The sequence below is a fragment of the Muscardinus avellanarius genome (assembly GCF_963383645.1).
Source record: "Muscardinus avellanarius genome assembly, chromosome: 10".
NCBI classification, from domain to species: Eukaryota; Metazoa; Chordata; class Mammalia; order Rodentia; family Gliridae; genus Muscardinus; species Muscardinus avellanarius.
Genome location: NC_137796.1, coordinates 59,844,290 through 59,860,195, shown reverse-complemented (window position 1 = coordinate 59,860,195; position 15,906 = coordinate 59,844,290). Strand labels below are relative to the sequence as shown.

The following is a 15,906-nucleotide window of genomic DNA, read 5'->3' as shown; positions in this document are numbered from 1 at the left end:
ACTCTTAGTTGTTTCTTTTGCTAAACAAAAGTTTTAAATTTAATGACATCCCATTTTTTCATCCTCATTTTCACTTCCTAAACATTTGTATCTTGTTGAGGAAGTCTATACAACTGTCTATGTGTTGAAGAGTTTATCCTATGTCTTGTTCTAGTCGTTTCAAAGTCTTTGATCTTGAGTTGACTCTCTTGAAGGGTGACAGATTGGGGTCAAATTCCATTCTCCTATATATGGATAACCAGTTTTCCCAGATCTATTTATTAAAAAGGCTGTCTTTTCTCTATCATATGTTTTTTTTGGCACCTTTGTCAAATATCAACGGGCTATGAGTGTGTGGATTTGTTTCTGTATTTTCTATTTTTTCAAATGATCTATGTATCTACTTTTGTGCCAATGTCATGCTGTTTTTACTACTAGAGCTCTGCAGTATAATTTGAAATCAGATATTATGATGGTTCCTTTCAGTAACATCCAGCACACCTGAGAAGAAAAGAATGATGCCGACATGGCATGCAGATTGAAAGGGGCAGGCCAGGTGACCACACTCAGAGGCAAGGCCCTGCTGGATACTGGCCCACAGCTTTTATTGACTTTCTAAACAGGAGGGATATGGTTCTTTGAGGTTTGGTAAATGGGTAAACTACAGAATACCTGCAGAAAGTCCTTGAGATGATGGTTCACAATTAAACAGTTAAAGTTGTGCAGAAGACCATTGAGACAATGGCTAACAAGTGGGATATCCAGAAGTTTGTGCCAGCAACTTAGACAGAAACACTTATCTTGGAGAAATAGTCTGCTTTTAGTGAGTTCAAAAGTCCAGTCATGTTTTACATGACTCTTAGACCTTTCCAAAGCAAATGGTAGCCTGCCTCATGCAGTCACATTCTTCACAGTTCCTGAATGCCTTTATTGCTAAGAAGTGATTTGACTTTGGGGTATTTTGCTTGTCCACATCTAGATTTTTGCTTACTAAATCAAGAATGAGTAAAATTTTTATGGTCTAGTTATAAAATGGAATACAACACAACAGGAGAATGAATCCATCACTGCTTCAAAGTTAAGCTCCAACAATCAGAGAAGCAAACATTCATGTTAAATGTTAAATTAAAAGAAACTATGAAGTAGAATGCTCTCCACAGAAAGTAAATATTCATAAAAATCAACTATTTTATACTTCTTTTTTTTTTGGTGATACTGGGGTTTCTGGAAGCCCTTCTACCTCCGGGCTACACTCCCAGACCTATTTTATATTTTTTAAACAGGGTCTCTTAAGCCAGCGCGGCTGGCTTCGAACCAGCACGATCCTCCTGTCTTCGACTCTCAAGCGCGGGGATTACAAGCGTGCGCCACCACGCCCGGCCAACTATTTTATACTTCTAAAATCAAAATCTATATGGCCTCACACAAAATTAAAGGCCACATAAAGTATTTGAGAATGTTTGACCCTAGGGGAAAGGGAGGAATATATTAATTTTAGAAGCACACAGCTTTGGTGTGTCCAGGTATTGGCACTACTCTATTAATTTACCTGGGTTGCATATGAATATTTGTTCTTTTTATGATTTTTATATTACAACATACAACCTGAAGGAAACACCTAAGGGTCCAATTTGGAGCAATTTCAATCTTGTTTTGGGGTCTTTGGTTTGGTTTGGTATTGAGAATTCAACCAAGGGAATCCTAACTATGAGGTATACAAACAGCCCTTTTATTTTTAATTCATTATTTTTTATTTTATTTTTGAAACTTAGGATTGAATCCAGGGGCATCCAACCTCTGAGAAATACCCCAAATCCTTCTCATTTTAAAAATTTTGAAACAGGTCTCAGTAACTTGCCGAACCTAGCCTTGAACCTGTGATCCTCCTGTATCAGTCTCCCAAGTACTGAGAATAAAGATGTGAGTCACCTTCCCAGCAATTTTTCCATGATAAATATGCTTATAGCAAACCATGCATGTTACAACCAGGACTGACCCTCTGGATCACAGACTCACAAAAAACTCATTTTCTTGCATGAAGCTTGTGCCCTGTGGAACCTGGAGGAGTTAAACATAGTGGAAGAGTTGGGGCCCAAAATCCCATGAAAAAGCGGGTGTGCTCTCTGGGGTCCTGCTCGGGGCTCAGGTTGGATCAAAGGCTGCACTCATTTACATCTGCTGCCCCAAAACTATCTTTTAATGACTTCCTAGATCCTGAACTTCACTTTCTGATGTAGGTCAACTTGGGAAAATGCACATCATCCAATAGTGATTTTGCACTTCCAACTAATAAATCCAATCATTCACCAGGATACTCACTGTGCATCTGGGAGAATGGTCTGCTGCTCCGCTGGGTGCATGAAAATGATGAACAGGGAATAAGGTCACTGAGGCAGCTGGAGTCAGGAGGCAGCATCCACTGGGAGAGTCCTGTCACCCTGTCCCTGATATACAGTCCTGGCTGCCCAGATGCTGCCTTTCTGAGATGCTGCACTGTCTCTCGATGCTGGATGTCTGGAGCAGGCCTTCTGCAGCGCTCAGCCTTGGGGACGAGAGGGAGGTAGGAAAACTTGTCAATGCCCAGTCCTCTGTTTATGCTTCCACACACAGACTTTCTTTGCTTTGCTTTCCTTTCCTTTCCTTTTCTTTTCGTTCCTTTTCTCTTTTTTTTTTTTTTTTTTTTTTTTTTTTTTTTTTTTTTTGGTGGTACTGGGGTTTTTGGGAGCCCTTCTATCTCCGGGCTACACTCCTAGACCTATGTTTCTTTTTATATTTTATTTGAAAACAGGGTCTCTTAAGCCAGTGCAGCTGGCTTCGAACCTGCACGATCCTCCAGTCTCCGCCTCCCAAGCGCGGGGATTACAAGCGTGCGCCACAACGCCCGGCCAGACTTTCTTTTAAATATGATTTACCTCCTGGATACTTTTTCTGTTGTAATATACCCATATTTTACTTTTTACTTTTAAAATATACTTGTGAGTGTGCGTGTGTGTGTGTGTGTGCGAGCGCGCGCACGTGGTACTGGGGATTGAACACAGGGGCATTTAGGTCTGAGCTATAACCCCAGGCTTATTTTTATTTTTTATTTTTGAAAAGGGTCTCATTAAGTTGTAGAGGGCCTCACTAAGTAGCTGAGGCTGACCATAAACCTGCAATCCTCCTGTCTCAGCCTCCCAAATACTTGGATTCCAAGCGTGCATCACCACGCCCAGCTTAAATATACTTTTATTGATAAACTGCTGTTTGTTTTTTGGTGGTACTAAGGACTGAACTCATGGGTGTTCTTTTTCCAAGCTATAGCCCCAACTCTTTTTATGTGTTTATTCTGAAACAAGGCCTCAACAGTTTCCTAAGGCTGGCCATTACAGGTGTGTGCCACAATGCCCAGCTTCAGTTCAAAACCTTTTATTACACGTTTAATGTTCTAGGAAATTGCCCATAGCTCTCATTCTTTCAGATTTATTGGCATAGTTCATCACAATGCTATCTTTTAACAAATATTTTCTGTTTCCCAGTTACTCTAACATTTTAGTCCCAGTATCATTTTCTCTCTTGTTGGGCGGTGGTACAATCTCACAGAGCTGTGCCACATTTTTATTCTCCTAGGGAACTGACTTTGCTTTTCCTTTCCATTTTGGGTTGTTGGCTCTTATTCTGCTTTTCTCCTTCTCAACTGCCTTTATTTTTTAGGACCAATTTTGCGATGCCTTTTCTACAGTCATTATTTTGTCCCTGATTCTTATCCAGGCTTCACGTTTATATAATTATGTGCATCCCATAGTTGCATCTTCATCGTGGAATATTTCTCACTATGTGGGAAATATCCTCAGACATGACTGCCTTTGTTTGTTTCTTTACTATTCTATGTATAACTCATAATTATCGTATCGATATAACCAACCCTGTGGGTACTCGTTTCACTGTTATGGTCGCATTTACTACTTCCTCCTTAAATGCGTGAAAAGAAAAAATGGTGTTTTTATAGAGACCGGGTATGCGATTTTTATTCCAGAAAGCATAAAAGAACACATTGATTTGATTAACTGAGGGCTTGAAAGAACCCGGGCGTTGAGCACAGGGGTATCCTCCCTCTGAGCTGCACCTGCAGCCCTAGTAGCCTTTTATGCTGATCACCCTTTTGTTGATGTGGTCTTTGTTGTTCTTGTTGCTACTTTGCTGGAGCACTGGGGCATTCAAGCTACCACTCTAGCCATTATTATTTTTTATTGTGAAACAAGATCTCACTGAGTTGCTGAGGCTGGTTTCAAACCCGTGATCCTCCTGTCTCAACCTCTGAATGGCTGGGATTCCTGGGATGTGCCACCACACTCAGCTTATTTATTTCTTCTTACTTTGAAATATGGTCATGCAAAACTGATGAGAGTTTCTACATTACTAAGTCTGACCTAAAACCTGTGAGCCTCCCAAGTACTAAGATTACAGGCATGAACCACAACACTCAGCTGACTTAATTTTAAATCCTGACTAATATTTACATGCTCAGAGTGCCGGTGACCCCAGAATAATCATCCCCAAGACTTTAACCTTACATTTAAACTCATATGTATTGCAGATACATTGGAAATTTTGTATTTTACATAAAATGTTAAATATTATCAATACAAAAATTATTCTATGAGAGCATACATCTGGTTTAATTTTATATCACTCTCATCAGGCTAATTGTAAGCATGGAATAAAGGAAACTCCATTTTATTTGTAAAAAAAATAAAACAGCAGACTTTTAAATTTTGAAAAATAAATAAAATTCTTCTGATGATTCTGTTAATTACTAAAGGACTTTGGTGACAATTTCCCAGCGCAATGGTAGTTTCTTATGTTTTCTTATAATTCTGCATGTTTTACATTAAATATGTTGATGCTATGTTTATTTGAGTATGGAAATTCTTAAAAGTTTATTCTTAATGCATTGGCCATCTTTATGTTTAGTAATTTTGTTTCTTTAAAAGTTCGTTTTGTCTGATATTATCTGTTGAAAATGAAATAGATTTCTGTTGGTTAGTTTGTAGTAGGTTGCCTGGTTTTTTTTCTTTGTTTGTTTTGTTTTTTAGTTTCTGTATTTCCAAGCATGGTGTTATATGTCTGTAATCCTAGTACCTGGGAAACTGAAACAGGAGGATCACAGATTCAAGAGCAGCCTTGGCAACATAGACAGACCCTCAGCAATTTAGCAAGACCATTTTTCAAATAAAAAGAGCTGGAGATATAGCTAGGTCACCTCTATGTTCAATCACTGGTACAAGAAAAAAAGAAAATTTTTGTACCTTCATTAGATATTAATGTAATAAAAGTAAGCCAGATGTGGTGGCAAGGACCTGTAACCTCAGTACTTTGGGATTAAAACAGGAGGATCACATGTCCAAGGCCAGCCTCCGCTATTTAGCAAGACTCTGTTTCAAATAGATAAGAAAATAGGGCTGGAGGTATAGCTCAAGGGTAGAACGTCCCTGTGTCCAATCTCTGGTACAAAAAAAAAAAAAAAAAGAAAAAGAAAAGAAAAAAAGGACAGGTAATGTCTTAGTCTAACAGTTCTTGCATTTATAAGACAACTCCATCTAGATACAGACTCTGCACTTCAACAATGTATCTTTGTCCATTCTATTACATTTTGCCTGGAGATTCATTTTTCAGTAGGATTTTGTTATATTTTCTGAAGAAATCCTCCTGCCTCCACCTCCTGAGAACACTGCCACTGCACCCAGTCTTAGATGTGCATTTATAATTTGACTCTGTCAACAGCACATACCTATGATGTGGTATTTTTCTGCCTTGCACACTCTGTCTTCTCTTAAGTGTGTTTCCTCATGCATTTTCTTCTCTCTCATTTACGTGTGTGGTGCTAGAAAATGAAGCCAACATTATACCTCTGAGCTAAACAGTCAGTCCTACTTTACTTTGTATTTTGAAACAAGGCCTAACAAAGTAAGTTGCTGAGGCTGGACACAAAACTGCAAACTGCTGTCCTCACGTCTCAGTTACTGGATTAAACTTTGATCCCTTTCATCTTATGTCATTCAGACTCAGTGAAGATGTGGAGGCTGCCCATTGGCTCCAGCTTCCAACTCAACATGCCAACAGCCCCAGCAAGCCAACTACACCTGCTTGGCTGGAGTTTCTTGAGATTCGGTAGCTCCCAAGTCGTCTGCCCCATCAGCGGCCCACGCTGTTAACCAGACATGCATGGCCTCTGGCTCCCAACAGCTCCTCCCTGGGAGCTCTCTCCTGGGAGCTGTGGCTGGGGATTCCTCTGATCCCCAGGATGCCTTTCCTAAGGCTCTGCTGAGCCGCTTCACATTCTGTAAGCTCTGCCACTTCTCTCAAAGCCAGATTCCAAAAAGCTTCTGCTCACTCTAATTCTTTTTTTTCCCTTTGTTTGTTTTGTTTTTTTGGTACTGGGGATGGAACCCACAAGCAGTCTACCTCTGAGATACACTCCAGCTCTTTTGACTTATTTTCTTATTGCAACAAGATCTCACTAGGTTTTTGATTCTGTTCTCAAACTTGTCTCAGCCTCTCAAGTACTAGGATTACAGGCTGCCACACGCAGCTCTTTTTTTTTTTTTAATGTACTTTCATTGGTACATTGTTATCGTACAACATAGTGAGATTTAAAATGACACAAACATACCTGCACCTGGCACTTGCTGTGTCCCCTCCAGATTCCACTCTGCTCCCCCTCAGGCCTCCCCACACACGCTAGTGACATTGGTAATGAAACCTTCATATATGAGCATAGCATGATTTTAACTGTTTTATTCAATACTTCTCCTTTTCCCCTTCCCTATCTTCCTCCCACAGTCCCCTTTCACTATTTTACTTGAGTTTTCTCTCCGTTTCTATATAGGAAGTACCTTTTGTCTCCCATTTTCTTTCTATTGACCACCTATGAGAAAAAAACAGAGCCCTGAGCTTTCTGAGGCTGGCTGATCTCGCTTACCATAATATTCTCTAATTCCATTCATATTTTCACACATGACATAATTTTGTTCTTCTTTACAGCTGAGTAAAATTCCATGGTGTGGCAATACCACTTTTCCTTTACCCATTCAGTTACTGATGGACACCTACATTGATTCTATAATCTGTTTATTGTGAACTGTGCTGCTACACCAGCCCTATTTTAACTAACTCTACATTCATTATTAATTGTGACTGATATAATTTTAGCTAATTATTTTAAAAGCTCTGAAGCTCTAAGGCTCATTCTACATGTGTACAACTGGTACAGTGGGTTTCAATGTTTATGTCTGTGAGTATGTCTGTGTCGCTTTGGTTTGTTTGTTTGTTTCTTGATTGTTGATCATTTTCATGGTGTTAATTCTCTAGACGTATTTCTCTATGTGGTTGTGTTTTATCAAATGTCAACAGCAGTCCACATGGTGAGTGAGTGTGGTGCATGCCTGTAATCCCAGTACTCTGGAGGGTGAAACAGGAGGACTGCAGCCTCAGCAATTTGCAAGACCCACAGCAACTTAGCAGGACTGTTTTAAGATATAAAATAAAAAGTTCTGTTAGTGTAGCTTAGAGTAGAATGCTCCTGAGTTCAACCTACGGTACAAAAAAATTACAGTTAGAAATTTGACCTAAACATACCTTTAATACAAACATTTTTTTTTTCATGCAGGCCAACAGATCCTCCTGATTAATATCCTACAATTCATGGGTGTTAGAGTGGAATTTCAACTTCACAACATCAACTTCTGTACTCTAAGATTCTCAGAAATCCCTTAAGTCCACTTTCTGGAAATACCACATCTGGGAAAAACAGACCAGTTGGACATTTCACCCACACCTGCCCTCTCCCCACTTCCTCTCCTCCTTAATACTCAATTAGTACCTTCTTCTTTTGTGCATAGTACTGGGAATGGAGCCCTGGAGCTAAAACACCAGCCCTATTTCAATTCTCGTTTTGAAACAGGTCTTGCTAAGTTAGTGAGGCTGCTCTCCAGCCTGTGATCTCCCTGTCTCGCCCTTCTCAGTACTGGGATTACAAACATGCAATAGCACACCCACCTCCGCACAAAATAGTTTTTAAAAATTTCCAAATATTTCATCAAGGTCCTGGTTTATACAATTAAAACATCTAAACATCATTAATATGATGTTCACAAGTGAAACATTTTTTGGAGTTTTCCTCATATCTCAGATGTGCATTGGTGTTGTGGGGAACTCTTTCCTCTTTGGGGTATATGTGTACTTCTTCCTCAATCAACCTCATCTGAAGAAGCCCATCAATACCATTTTCATGCACTTGACTTTGGTCAATGCTTTGACCATTATATTCACATTGGTGCCAGATGCCATGTTTTCCTTTGGAGTAAAACATTTTTTGGACGATGCTGGTTGCCAGACAGTATTATTCATGTCCAGAGTGTCCCGGGGTCTTTCCATCTGCACTACCTCTCTCCTGAGCACGTTTCAAGCTATCACCATCAGTCCCACGAACTCTAAGTGGGACCGGTTTAAATATAACCTCTCTGCATGGATTTTTCCCTCCTTTCTTTGTTTCTGGCTCATCAATATCCTCATCTATAGCAGCTTATTTAAAATTGTAAAAGCCAAAAGCAATTTCACTCCTGTGGGTCATGGATATTCCCATGTTTACTGTCAAAATGTGCAGTTTGGAAAACACAATTCTGGGTCATTTATTAGTGTCACAGTAACTAGAGATCTGGTGTTTGTGGCCATCATGATCTACACCAGCCTCTACATGGTGAATCTCCTCTACAAACACCGCAGGAGAGCACAGCGTGTCCTCAGACCCCACCTCTCTTCTCAGGCATCTTCTGAACACAAAGCCACCCACACCATCCTTCTGCTGGTTGGCTGCTTTGTGTTCTTTTATTTTTCAAACAATGCTATGACTCTTTATTCCTGTAATATCCATGAGAAAATCCAAAGGTTGGAGGGGGTTAGTGCAGTTTTATCATCATGTTACCCAACCATCTGCCCATTTCTATTGATGGCGAATAATAAAATTATTACCAAATTTCTGTCTTCACTTTATTGATGCTAATGACCTGTTCTCAATGAGATTTCCATGGCTCATATCATGCCCTACATTTTCACTTGCAACAGGAGTAAGCCTTAATGATATGGAAAATCAAAGAAGCCATTTAGCTCTGTGCACTTGACATGTGCCTAGTTTGAGTTCAAATATGATGGAAATGCTGAAGTATCTAGATTTTGAAGTTGTAGAATGAATACAAATGTATGCATATACTATTAATAATTTGATAGTATGTTTCAATTATGAAAATTTGATAAATGAACAATTTTAAAACATACCATTAAAATTATTTTATTTACTTGTTTTTGTTCATTGTGTGTTGGGAGGTTGGGGGTTACTAGAAATTGAACTCAAGAACTGTCTATCTTTAAGCTACATATGCAGCTTGATTTTTTTATTGTTTTGGGTTGTCTTCTTTTGTTTTTTAGTGATGCTGGGAATCGATCCTGGAGATCCTACCTTCATGATACAACTCTAGCCCTATATTTTGTTTATTATTTGTAAATAGATTGTAGCTAAGCTACTAGGAGCCTCACTAAGTTCCTGAGGCTGGCTTCAAACCTACAAGCCTCCTGTCTTAGCCTCCCAGGTACTAGACATGTACCACCATACCTGGATGTAGATGGAAATATTTTTATTTTTAAATATGGCCTCATTAAGTTCCTGAGGATCTCACTAAGTTGCTATGCCTAGGTGAAAACCTACAATCCTATCTCAGGCTCCAAAATACTAACATGACAGGTGTGCACCATCACACCTGACTTGGTTTGCTCTTTTCAAATACAGCAACTAGAAAATGCAAAACTCCACTTGGGGTTAGCATTAAATTTCTAGTTAATTGCAGTGTTTGAAGAAACTTCTTTAAACCATTCAAGAAATATTCAAGTAAAATTTTTCCACTCTAAATATTCTAGGCATTATTTTAGTGTTTGGATGCATGGATATCAGTGTGCTAAATAAATGAAATATAATAGATGATACAAAATATTTGTGATTCGAGAAAATATATGTGCATATGAAAAGAGATATATAAATTAATCGGGGTAGCCAGTTTCATCAGCAGATCCTTTTGTTAAAGATGTTACCTTTCTTCAACCTTTTCTACTGTAGATGTTCCTGGCACATTTGTCAAGAATCAATTCACTATATTTGTTTAGGTTTGTCTCTATGTCTTTCATTCTATTTCATTTGTCTCTGTGTCTGTTTTTATGCCTCTTTTAATACAGTTTTCTACTACAGCTCTGTAATATCATTTGAAAATGACCAAAATGTCTCCAGCAATGCACTGAAATGCTGTGGTGATTCTGGATCTTTGTTCCTCAAAATGAATTTTAGGATTGTTTTCTCCAGTTCTGGAGAGAATGTCATTGTTACTTTGATGATGACTGGATTGAATCCAAAGGTTTTTTTGAAGAATATGGCCACTTGCATGATATAAATTTGCTTGTCCATGAACATAGTCTTTTTTTGTCCTCCGATTTTGTACAGGACATTCATCTATTGGTTAAGATAACTACTAGAGGTTTTATAGGGCTGTTGTGAGTGGAATTGTTTTCCCCACTTCTTTCATACTGAGTTCATTATTGGTGTATAGAATGGAACCAGATTCCTACCTCCATACCTGCATATACCTTGCTTGTTGCATGATGACTTTAGGGTGAGTTTCTGAGCCAGGTGCAGTGGCCACACCCTTAATACCAGTACTTTGGAGTACCTCAGGATGAGAGTTTGGGTCCAATTTCACTCTCCTTCATATGGAAAACCAGTTCTCCTAGCACCATATGCTGAAATAGCTGTCTTTTCTCCAGCATATGTTTTTATGCCTTCATAAAAAATCAACCAGCTATAAGTGTGAGGATTTGTTTTCATATCTACTAGTCCATTGATTTCTTTGTCTGCTTTTGTGCTAATACCATGCTGTTTTATTACTATAGCTCTGTAGTGTAGTTTGAAATCAGGTATTGTGATGCCTCCTACATGGTTCTAATTGCTAAGAATTGATTTAGCTATTCAGTTCTTTTGAATTTCTGTATGTATACAATTGAAAGATGAATAAAATGTTGTGATCTGCTCATAAAATTACATACAGTTACAACAGGAGATTAAATACATCGCTGCTTCAATCTAACTTTTTATATAAAAAAGTGCATGTTTCACCAGGTATGGTGCCACATACTTACGAGCATTTGGGAGGCTGAGACAGGAGAATAGGAGTTCAAGGACAGCCCCAGCTACTTAGTGAAGCCCTTTGCAACTCAGTGAGACTATATTTCAAAATAAAGAATAAAACATAGGGCTGGGGGTGTAGCTTGGAGGTAGATTTTCCCTGGGTTACATCCCCAGTACTGTAAAGAAAAAAAATACATGTTTCAATAAAAATTAAATTGAATAAGAATTTATGTGCCAGGCATGGTGTCACATGCCTGTAATCCCAGTTCTTAGGAGGCTGAAACAGGAGGATCATAGGTTCTTTACCAGCTACAGCAACTTAGTGAGGCTGTCAGTAATGTAGTGAGAAACTGTTTCTTTTTAAATTATTTTTATTGGTGCAATGCAGTCATACATCTTAATGGGATACAATATGGTGGTAACATATATACACACATAACCCAATTAGCCCTTACCCAACTCCCATCCCATTCCCTCCTCCTCCTTCCTTCTCATGTTTGGCCTGGTGATTGATATTGATATGATTGTCAAAGTACATCATGTGCATTAGAGAATTTTCCTCTTCCCCACTCCCATCCCCTCAGTTAGGTCACCTTATTTGCTCATCTATAACATCTCCTGTTTCTAAGTATTTTTTTTTTTAAAAAAGACTGGAGTGTACCTAGGAGTTAGAATGCCTTGAGTTCAATCCTCAGTACTACAAAAAAAGAATAAGAATTTATGTGTTTTGTGTGCAGCATAAAGCCTTCTGCACAAAATGAAAATTTATAAAATTTTAGTTTTATGCTCCTAAAATCAAAACCTAGCTGGGCATGGTGGTGCATGCCTATGATACCAGTACTTGGGAGGATGAGACAGGAGGATGGCAGCTCCAAGGCCAGCCTCAGAAACTTAGTGAAATCCTCAGCAACTTACAGAGAACCTGCTTTAAAAGAAAAAAAAGAAAGAAAGGACTGGGGTATAAATCAGAGGTAGAATACTCCTGGGTTCAGTCTCCAGTAACACACACACACACACACACACACACACACACACACACACACACACAGAAAAATCAAAACTTACAAGTCCTCACACACAACATGTACAAGGTGTATAAAGCATTTAGGACTCTTTGAGCCTACAAGAAAGAAAAGAATATATTAATTTTAGAAGCATATATTTCTGGATGTTCAGAGTTATGGCATATTTCATTAATAAACCTGGGTTTCATGTGAATATTGGTTCTTTCTGTTGTTCTTTATTCTGTAGAACACATCGTGAAGGAAACACCTAACAGTACAAATATTACAGCAACTTCAACATCTGTATCGTTGTGGATGATGTTTTTTTGTTTTGGCACTGAGAATTTAATCCAGGGCGTTCTAATTTGGAGCTACTACCCCACCCCCATTTTTTGTGGTACTGGAAATTGAATCCAGAGCATTCTACCTCCGAGCTACAACCGCTATATTTTATTCTTTATTTTGAAACAGGATCTTGCTAAGTTTCAGAGGGCCTCACTAAGTTTCTGACGCTGGTAAAGAACCTGTGATACTCTATCTCAGCCTCCCAAGTACTGAGATTACAAGTGTGTGCTACCATGCCTGGCGACATATTATTTTTGAAATAAGGTCTTGCTAAGGTGCTGAGGCTGGCACCTTATGGGATTGAACCTGTATTGATTGCTAATAAGGACAGTATTAATTACTAATAAGAACAAGCTCTCATAGTTAGGCAGAACAATAAAAATTATTTTCTCTATCTCTAAGCTGTCAGCCAAGAGCTGCAGTCAAGGTTGACCTTGGTCAGCTAAAAGTTGGCTTTTTAGCTCAGCTGAACACTGAAGACAAATTATACTTAGAAAAAGAATTATATAGATTCTCATAACAGTTTAGACTTAAGTTAAAAGATAAAAAATCAAGCTATATTGACCCATATTAATCACCAATAACACAAAAGAGTTATAGTTCCCCAAACTTCTATACTTTAAAAGACTATATTCCTGTGTCTTCCTTTTCTTTATGACAGAAGAAGTTTTCAATATAGCAAGTAACTTCTGGCAGACAGAGATAAGAATAGGATGAGAAAGCACCAATAACACAGGTAGACAATACATGCTTTAAGAATAACAATAAGCTGGCACTATGGTCATGGTGGAGAGGGTAGCAGTTCTGAGGTGGAACAAGCTGGGCACCAAGGCGCAGAATACCTGTAATTAACCTGATGAATCATTTGATGATGTGAACAGAACACTTGCTGTTCAGCAGTATAGTCAACAGAATACAAGGGCAGATTGCTCCAATATTTTTTCCAGCACTAAGGATGGAACCCAGGGACATTCTAACTCCAAGCTATACTTCCCAGCCCTATATTATTTCTTATTTTAAAACAGGGTCTCACTAAGTTGCAAAAGGCCTCACTAAGTAGCTGAAGCTGGCCGCGAACCAACGATCCCCCCATCTCAGCCTCCCAATTATTGAAATTACAAGCCTGTGACGCCCCACCTGGCTTAGATGGCTCCAATATTGACAAGATTCTTGAACCACCCGAGGATGAGGATATAGGGAAGTATGAACACTTAAGGCAATTGTGCCCTGAACTAAAGGGACTTGCTGCCAAATTTCAGAGTAAATGCCATCCAGATATTTGTACTCAAATGACAGCAACCCAACAGTGGGTTTTTCTTTGTGCAGCTCATAAAACTCCAAAGAATATCCTCCTATAGACTACACAAAACACACACTTTATGGTGCTGCATGTCTTCTGAATAGCAATAAATATTTTCCCAACAAGATTAGCATAAAAGAATCCCTGCACCAGAATTGGGATCAGTATGCCATAGGATTTACAGAATACTTTAGCATGCTTATTTTTTTTTATCACCGGCAGATATCTGATGAATAGGGAAATGAAACACTTTTAAGTCATCGGCTTACTAAATTGTGATGAAATATAATTTAATGTCCAAGTATAACCTGATTGTAACAATTTTAGAATAAGTTCAGAATTCAGTTTCTGGGGAAAGTGAAGCATGAAGAAAATCATAAAGGAAAATGTACTGATCATATAATTAATGTTAATTGTGTACTGTGGATACCATGTCAGATACATCAATCATGTATCCATACTATAGTTTCTTGCTGAGTATAGGTTTTAGTACACTGTGTGTTCACTTTTAAGATGGAAAATACTTTTTAAGTTATTTATGAGCTGTGTATTCACCAATGTGCCACTCATGGCTTTTTTAAAATTTTTTATTTTTTAATTGATGCATTGTAATCATATATCACATTGGAATACAAGACTTGAGAGGATATACAAGCACACATCATCTAATTAGCCCTCATCCAGCCCCCATCCCATTCCCTCCCCATCCCTCGATCCCATGCTTGTTTGGTGATTGACTTTGACACATTTGTTTATGTACCTCCTGCGTTTTAAAGAGGCTCCATCCTCCCCTATTCCATACCCTCTGATTGGTCACCTTAATTGCTTCGCTATAGGGCCCTTTCTATAGCTCGACCTCTTCCTGTTGCCCCTTTCCTCCTAGATTTTGCTGATTAGGGGAAGCATCTGATTTTTATTTTCTGCGATATTTCTCTGTGCATGCCCCATTGCAAGTAGCGATCCCACTCTTGACGGCCCCAGTAGTGGCCTGGCTACCCGGTGGACTGATCCAGACCTCGCAGGCTCAAGCAGCGGCCTTGCCTGATGGGAGGCCCTGATTCTGGTCTAGCTGGCCCCAGCACAGGTCTAACCCCTTGGCAGGTTCCGATCCTGGCCTCGGAGGCCTCAGTAGCAGCCTTGCCTCACAGCAGGCTCCGATGCCAGCCACTGGCCCTGGCACCGGCCTAACCCCTCAGCAGGCTCATATCCTGGCCTCAGAGGCCCCAGCACTGGCCTTGCCTCGTGGCAGGCTCTGATGCCAACCTCACTGGCCCCAGCATAGGCCTAACTCCTTGGCAGGCTCTGATTCCGGCCTCGGAGGTCCCAGCACCCGCCTTGCCTCATGGCAGGCTCCAATGCCAACTTCGGTGGCCCCAGCACTGGTCTAACCCCTCAGCAGGTTCCAATCCTGGCCTCAGAGGCCCCAGTAGCAGCTTTGCCTCACAGCAGGCTCCAATGCTGGCCATTGGCCCCGGCACCGGCCTAACCCCTCAGCAGGCTCTTATCCTGGCCTCGGAGGCCCCAGCACCAGCCTTGCCTCATGGCAGACTCCAATGCCGACCTCGCTGGCCCCAGCACCGGCCTAACCCCTCAGCAGGCTTTGATCCCGGCCTTGGAGGCCTCAGTAGCGGCCTTGCCTCACGGAAGGCTCTGATGCCAGCAGCTGGCCCCAGCAACGACCTAACCCCTCGGCAGGCTCTGATCCCGGCCTCGGAGGCCACAGCACCAGCCTTGCCTCATGGTGAGCTCCAATCCCAGCCACGCTGGCCCTGGCACTGGCCTAACCCCTCGGCAGGCTCCAATCCTGGCCTCACTGGCCCCAGCACTGGCCTTGCCTCACGGCAGGCTCCAATGCCAGCCTCACTGGCACCAAAACTGGTCTAATCCCTCGGCAGGTTCCGATCCCAGCCTCGGGGGCCCCAGTAGTGGCCTTGCCTCACGGAAGGCTCCGATGTCGGCCATTGGCCCCGGCACTGGCCTAACCCCTCGGCAGGCTCTGGTCACTGCCTCAAAGCACCAGCACTGCCCTTGCCTCATGGCAGGCTCCGATCCCGGCCTTGCTGGCCCTGGCACTGGCC

At 40.6% G+C, this 15,906-nt stretch overlaps 1 protein-coding gene and 1 pseudogene across 2 annotated transcripts; both read left to right on the top strand.

Moving 5' to 3' along the window:
* Positions 1 to 8,101: 8,101 nt before the first annotated feature.
* LOC308268525 (vomeronasal type-1 receptor 4-like) lies at positions 8,102 to 9,010 on the top strand (the record flags this gene model as incomplete). The annotated part of the gene is made up of 1 exon (XM_080703646.1): positions 8,102 to 9,010. One exon carries the CDS (start codon positions 8,102 to 8,104, stop codon positions 9,008 to 9,010), a length of 909 nt encoding a protein of 302 aa, XP_080559772.1.
* Positions 9,011 to 13,305: 4,295 nt separating this feature from the next.
* LOC308268077 (MOB-like protein phocein) lies at positions 13,306 to 14,196 on the top strand (annotated as a pseudogene). The gene is made up of 2 exons: positions 13,306 to 13,453; positions 13,675 to 14,196. The product of its transcript is annotated as an MOB-like protein phocein (transcript).
* The last annotated feature ends 1,710 nt before the right edge of the window (positions 14,197 to 15,906 follow it).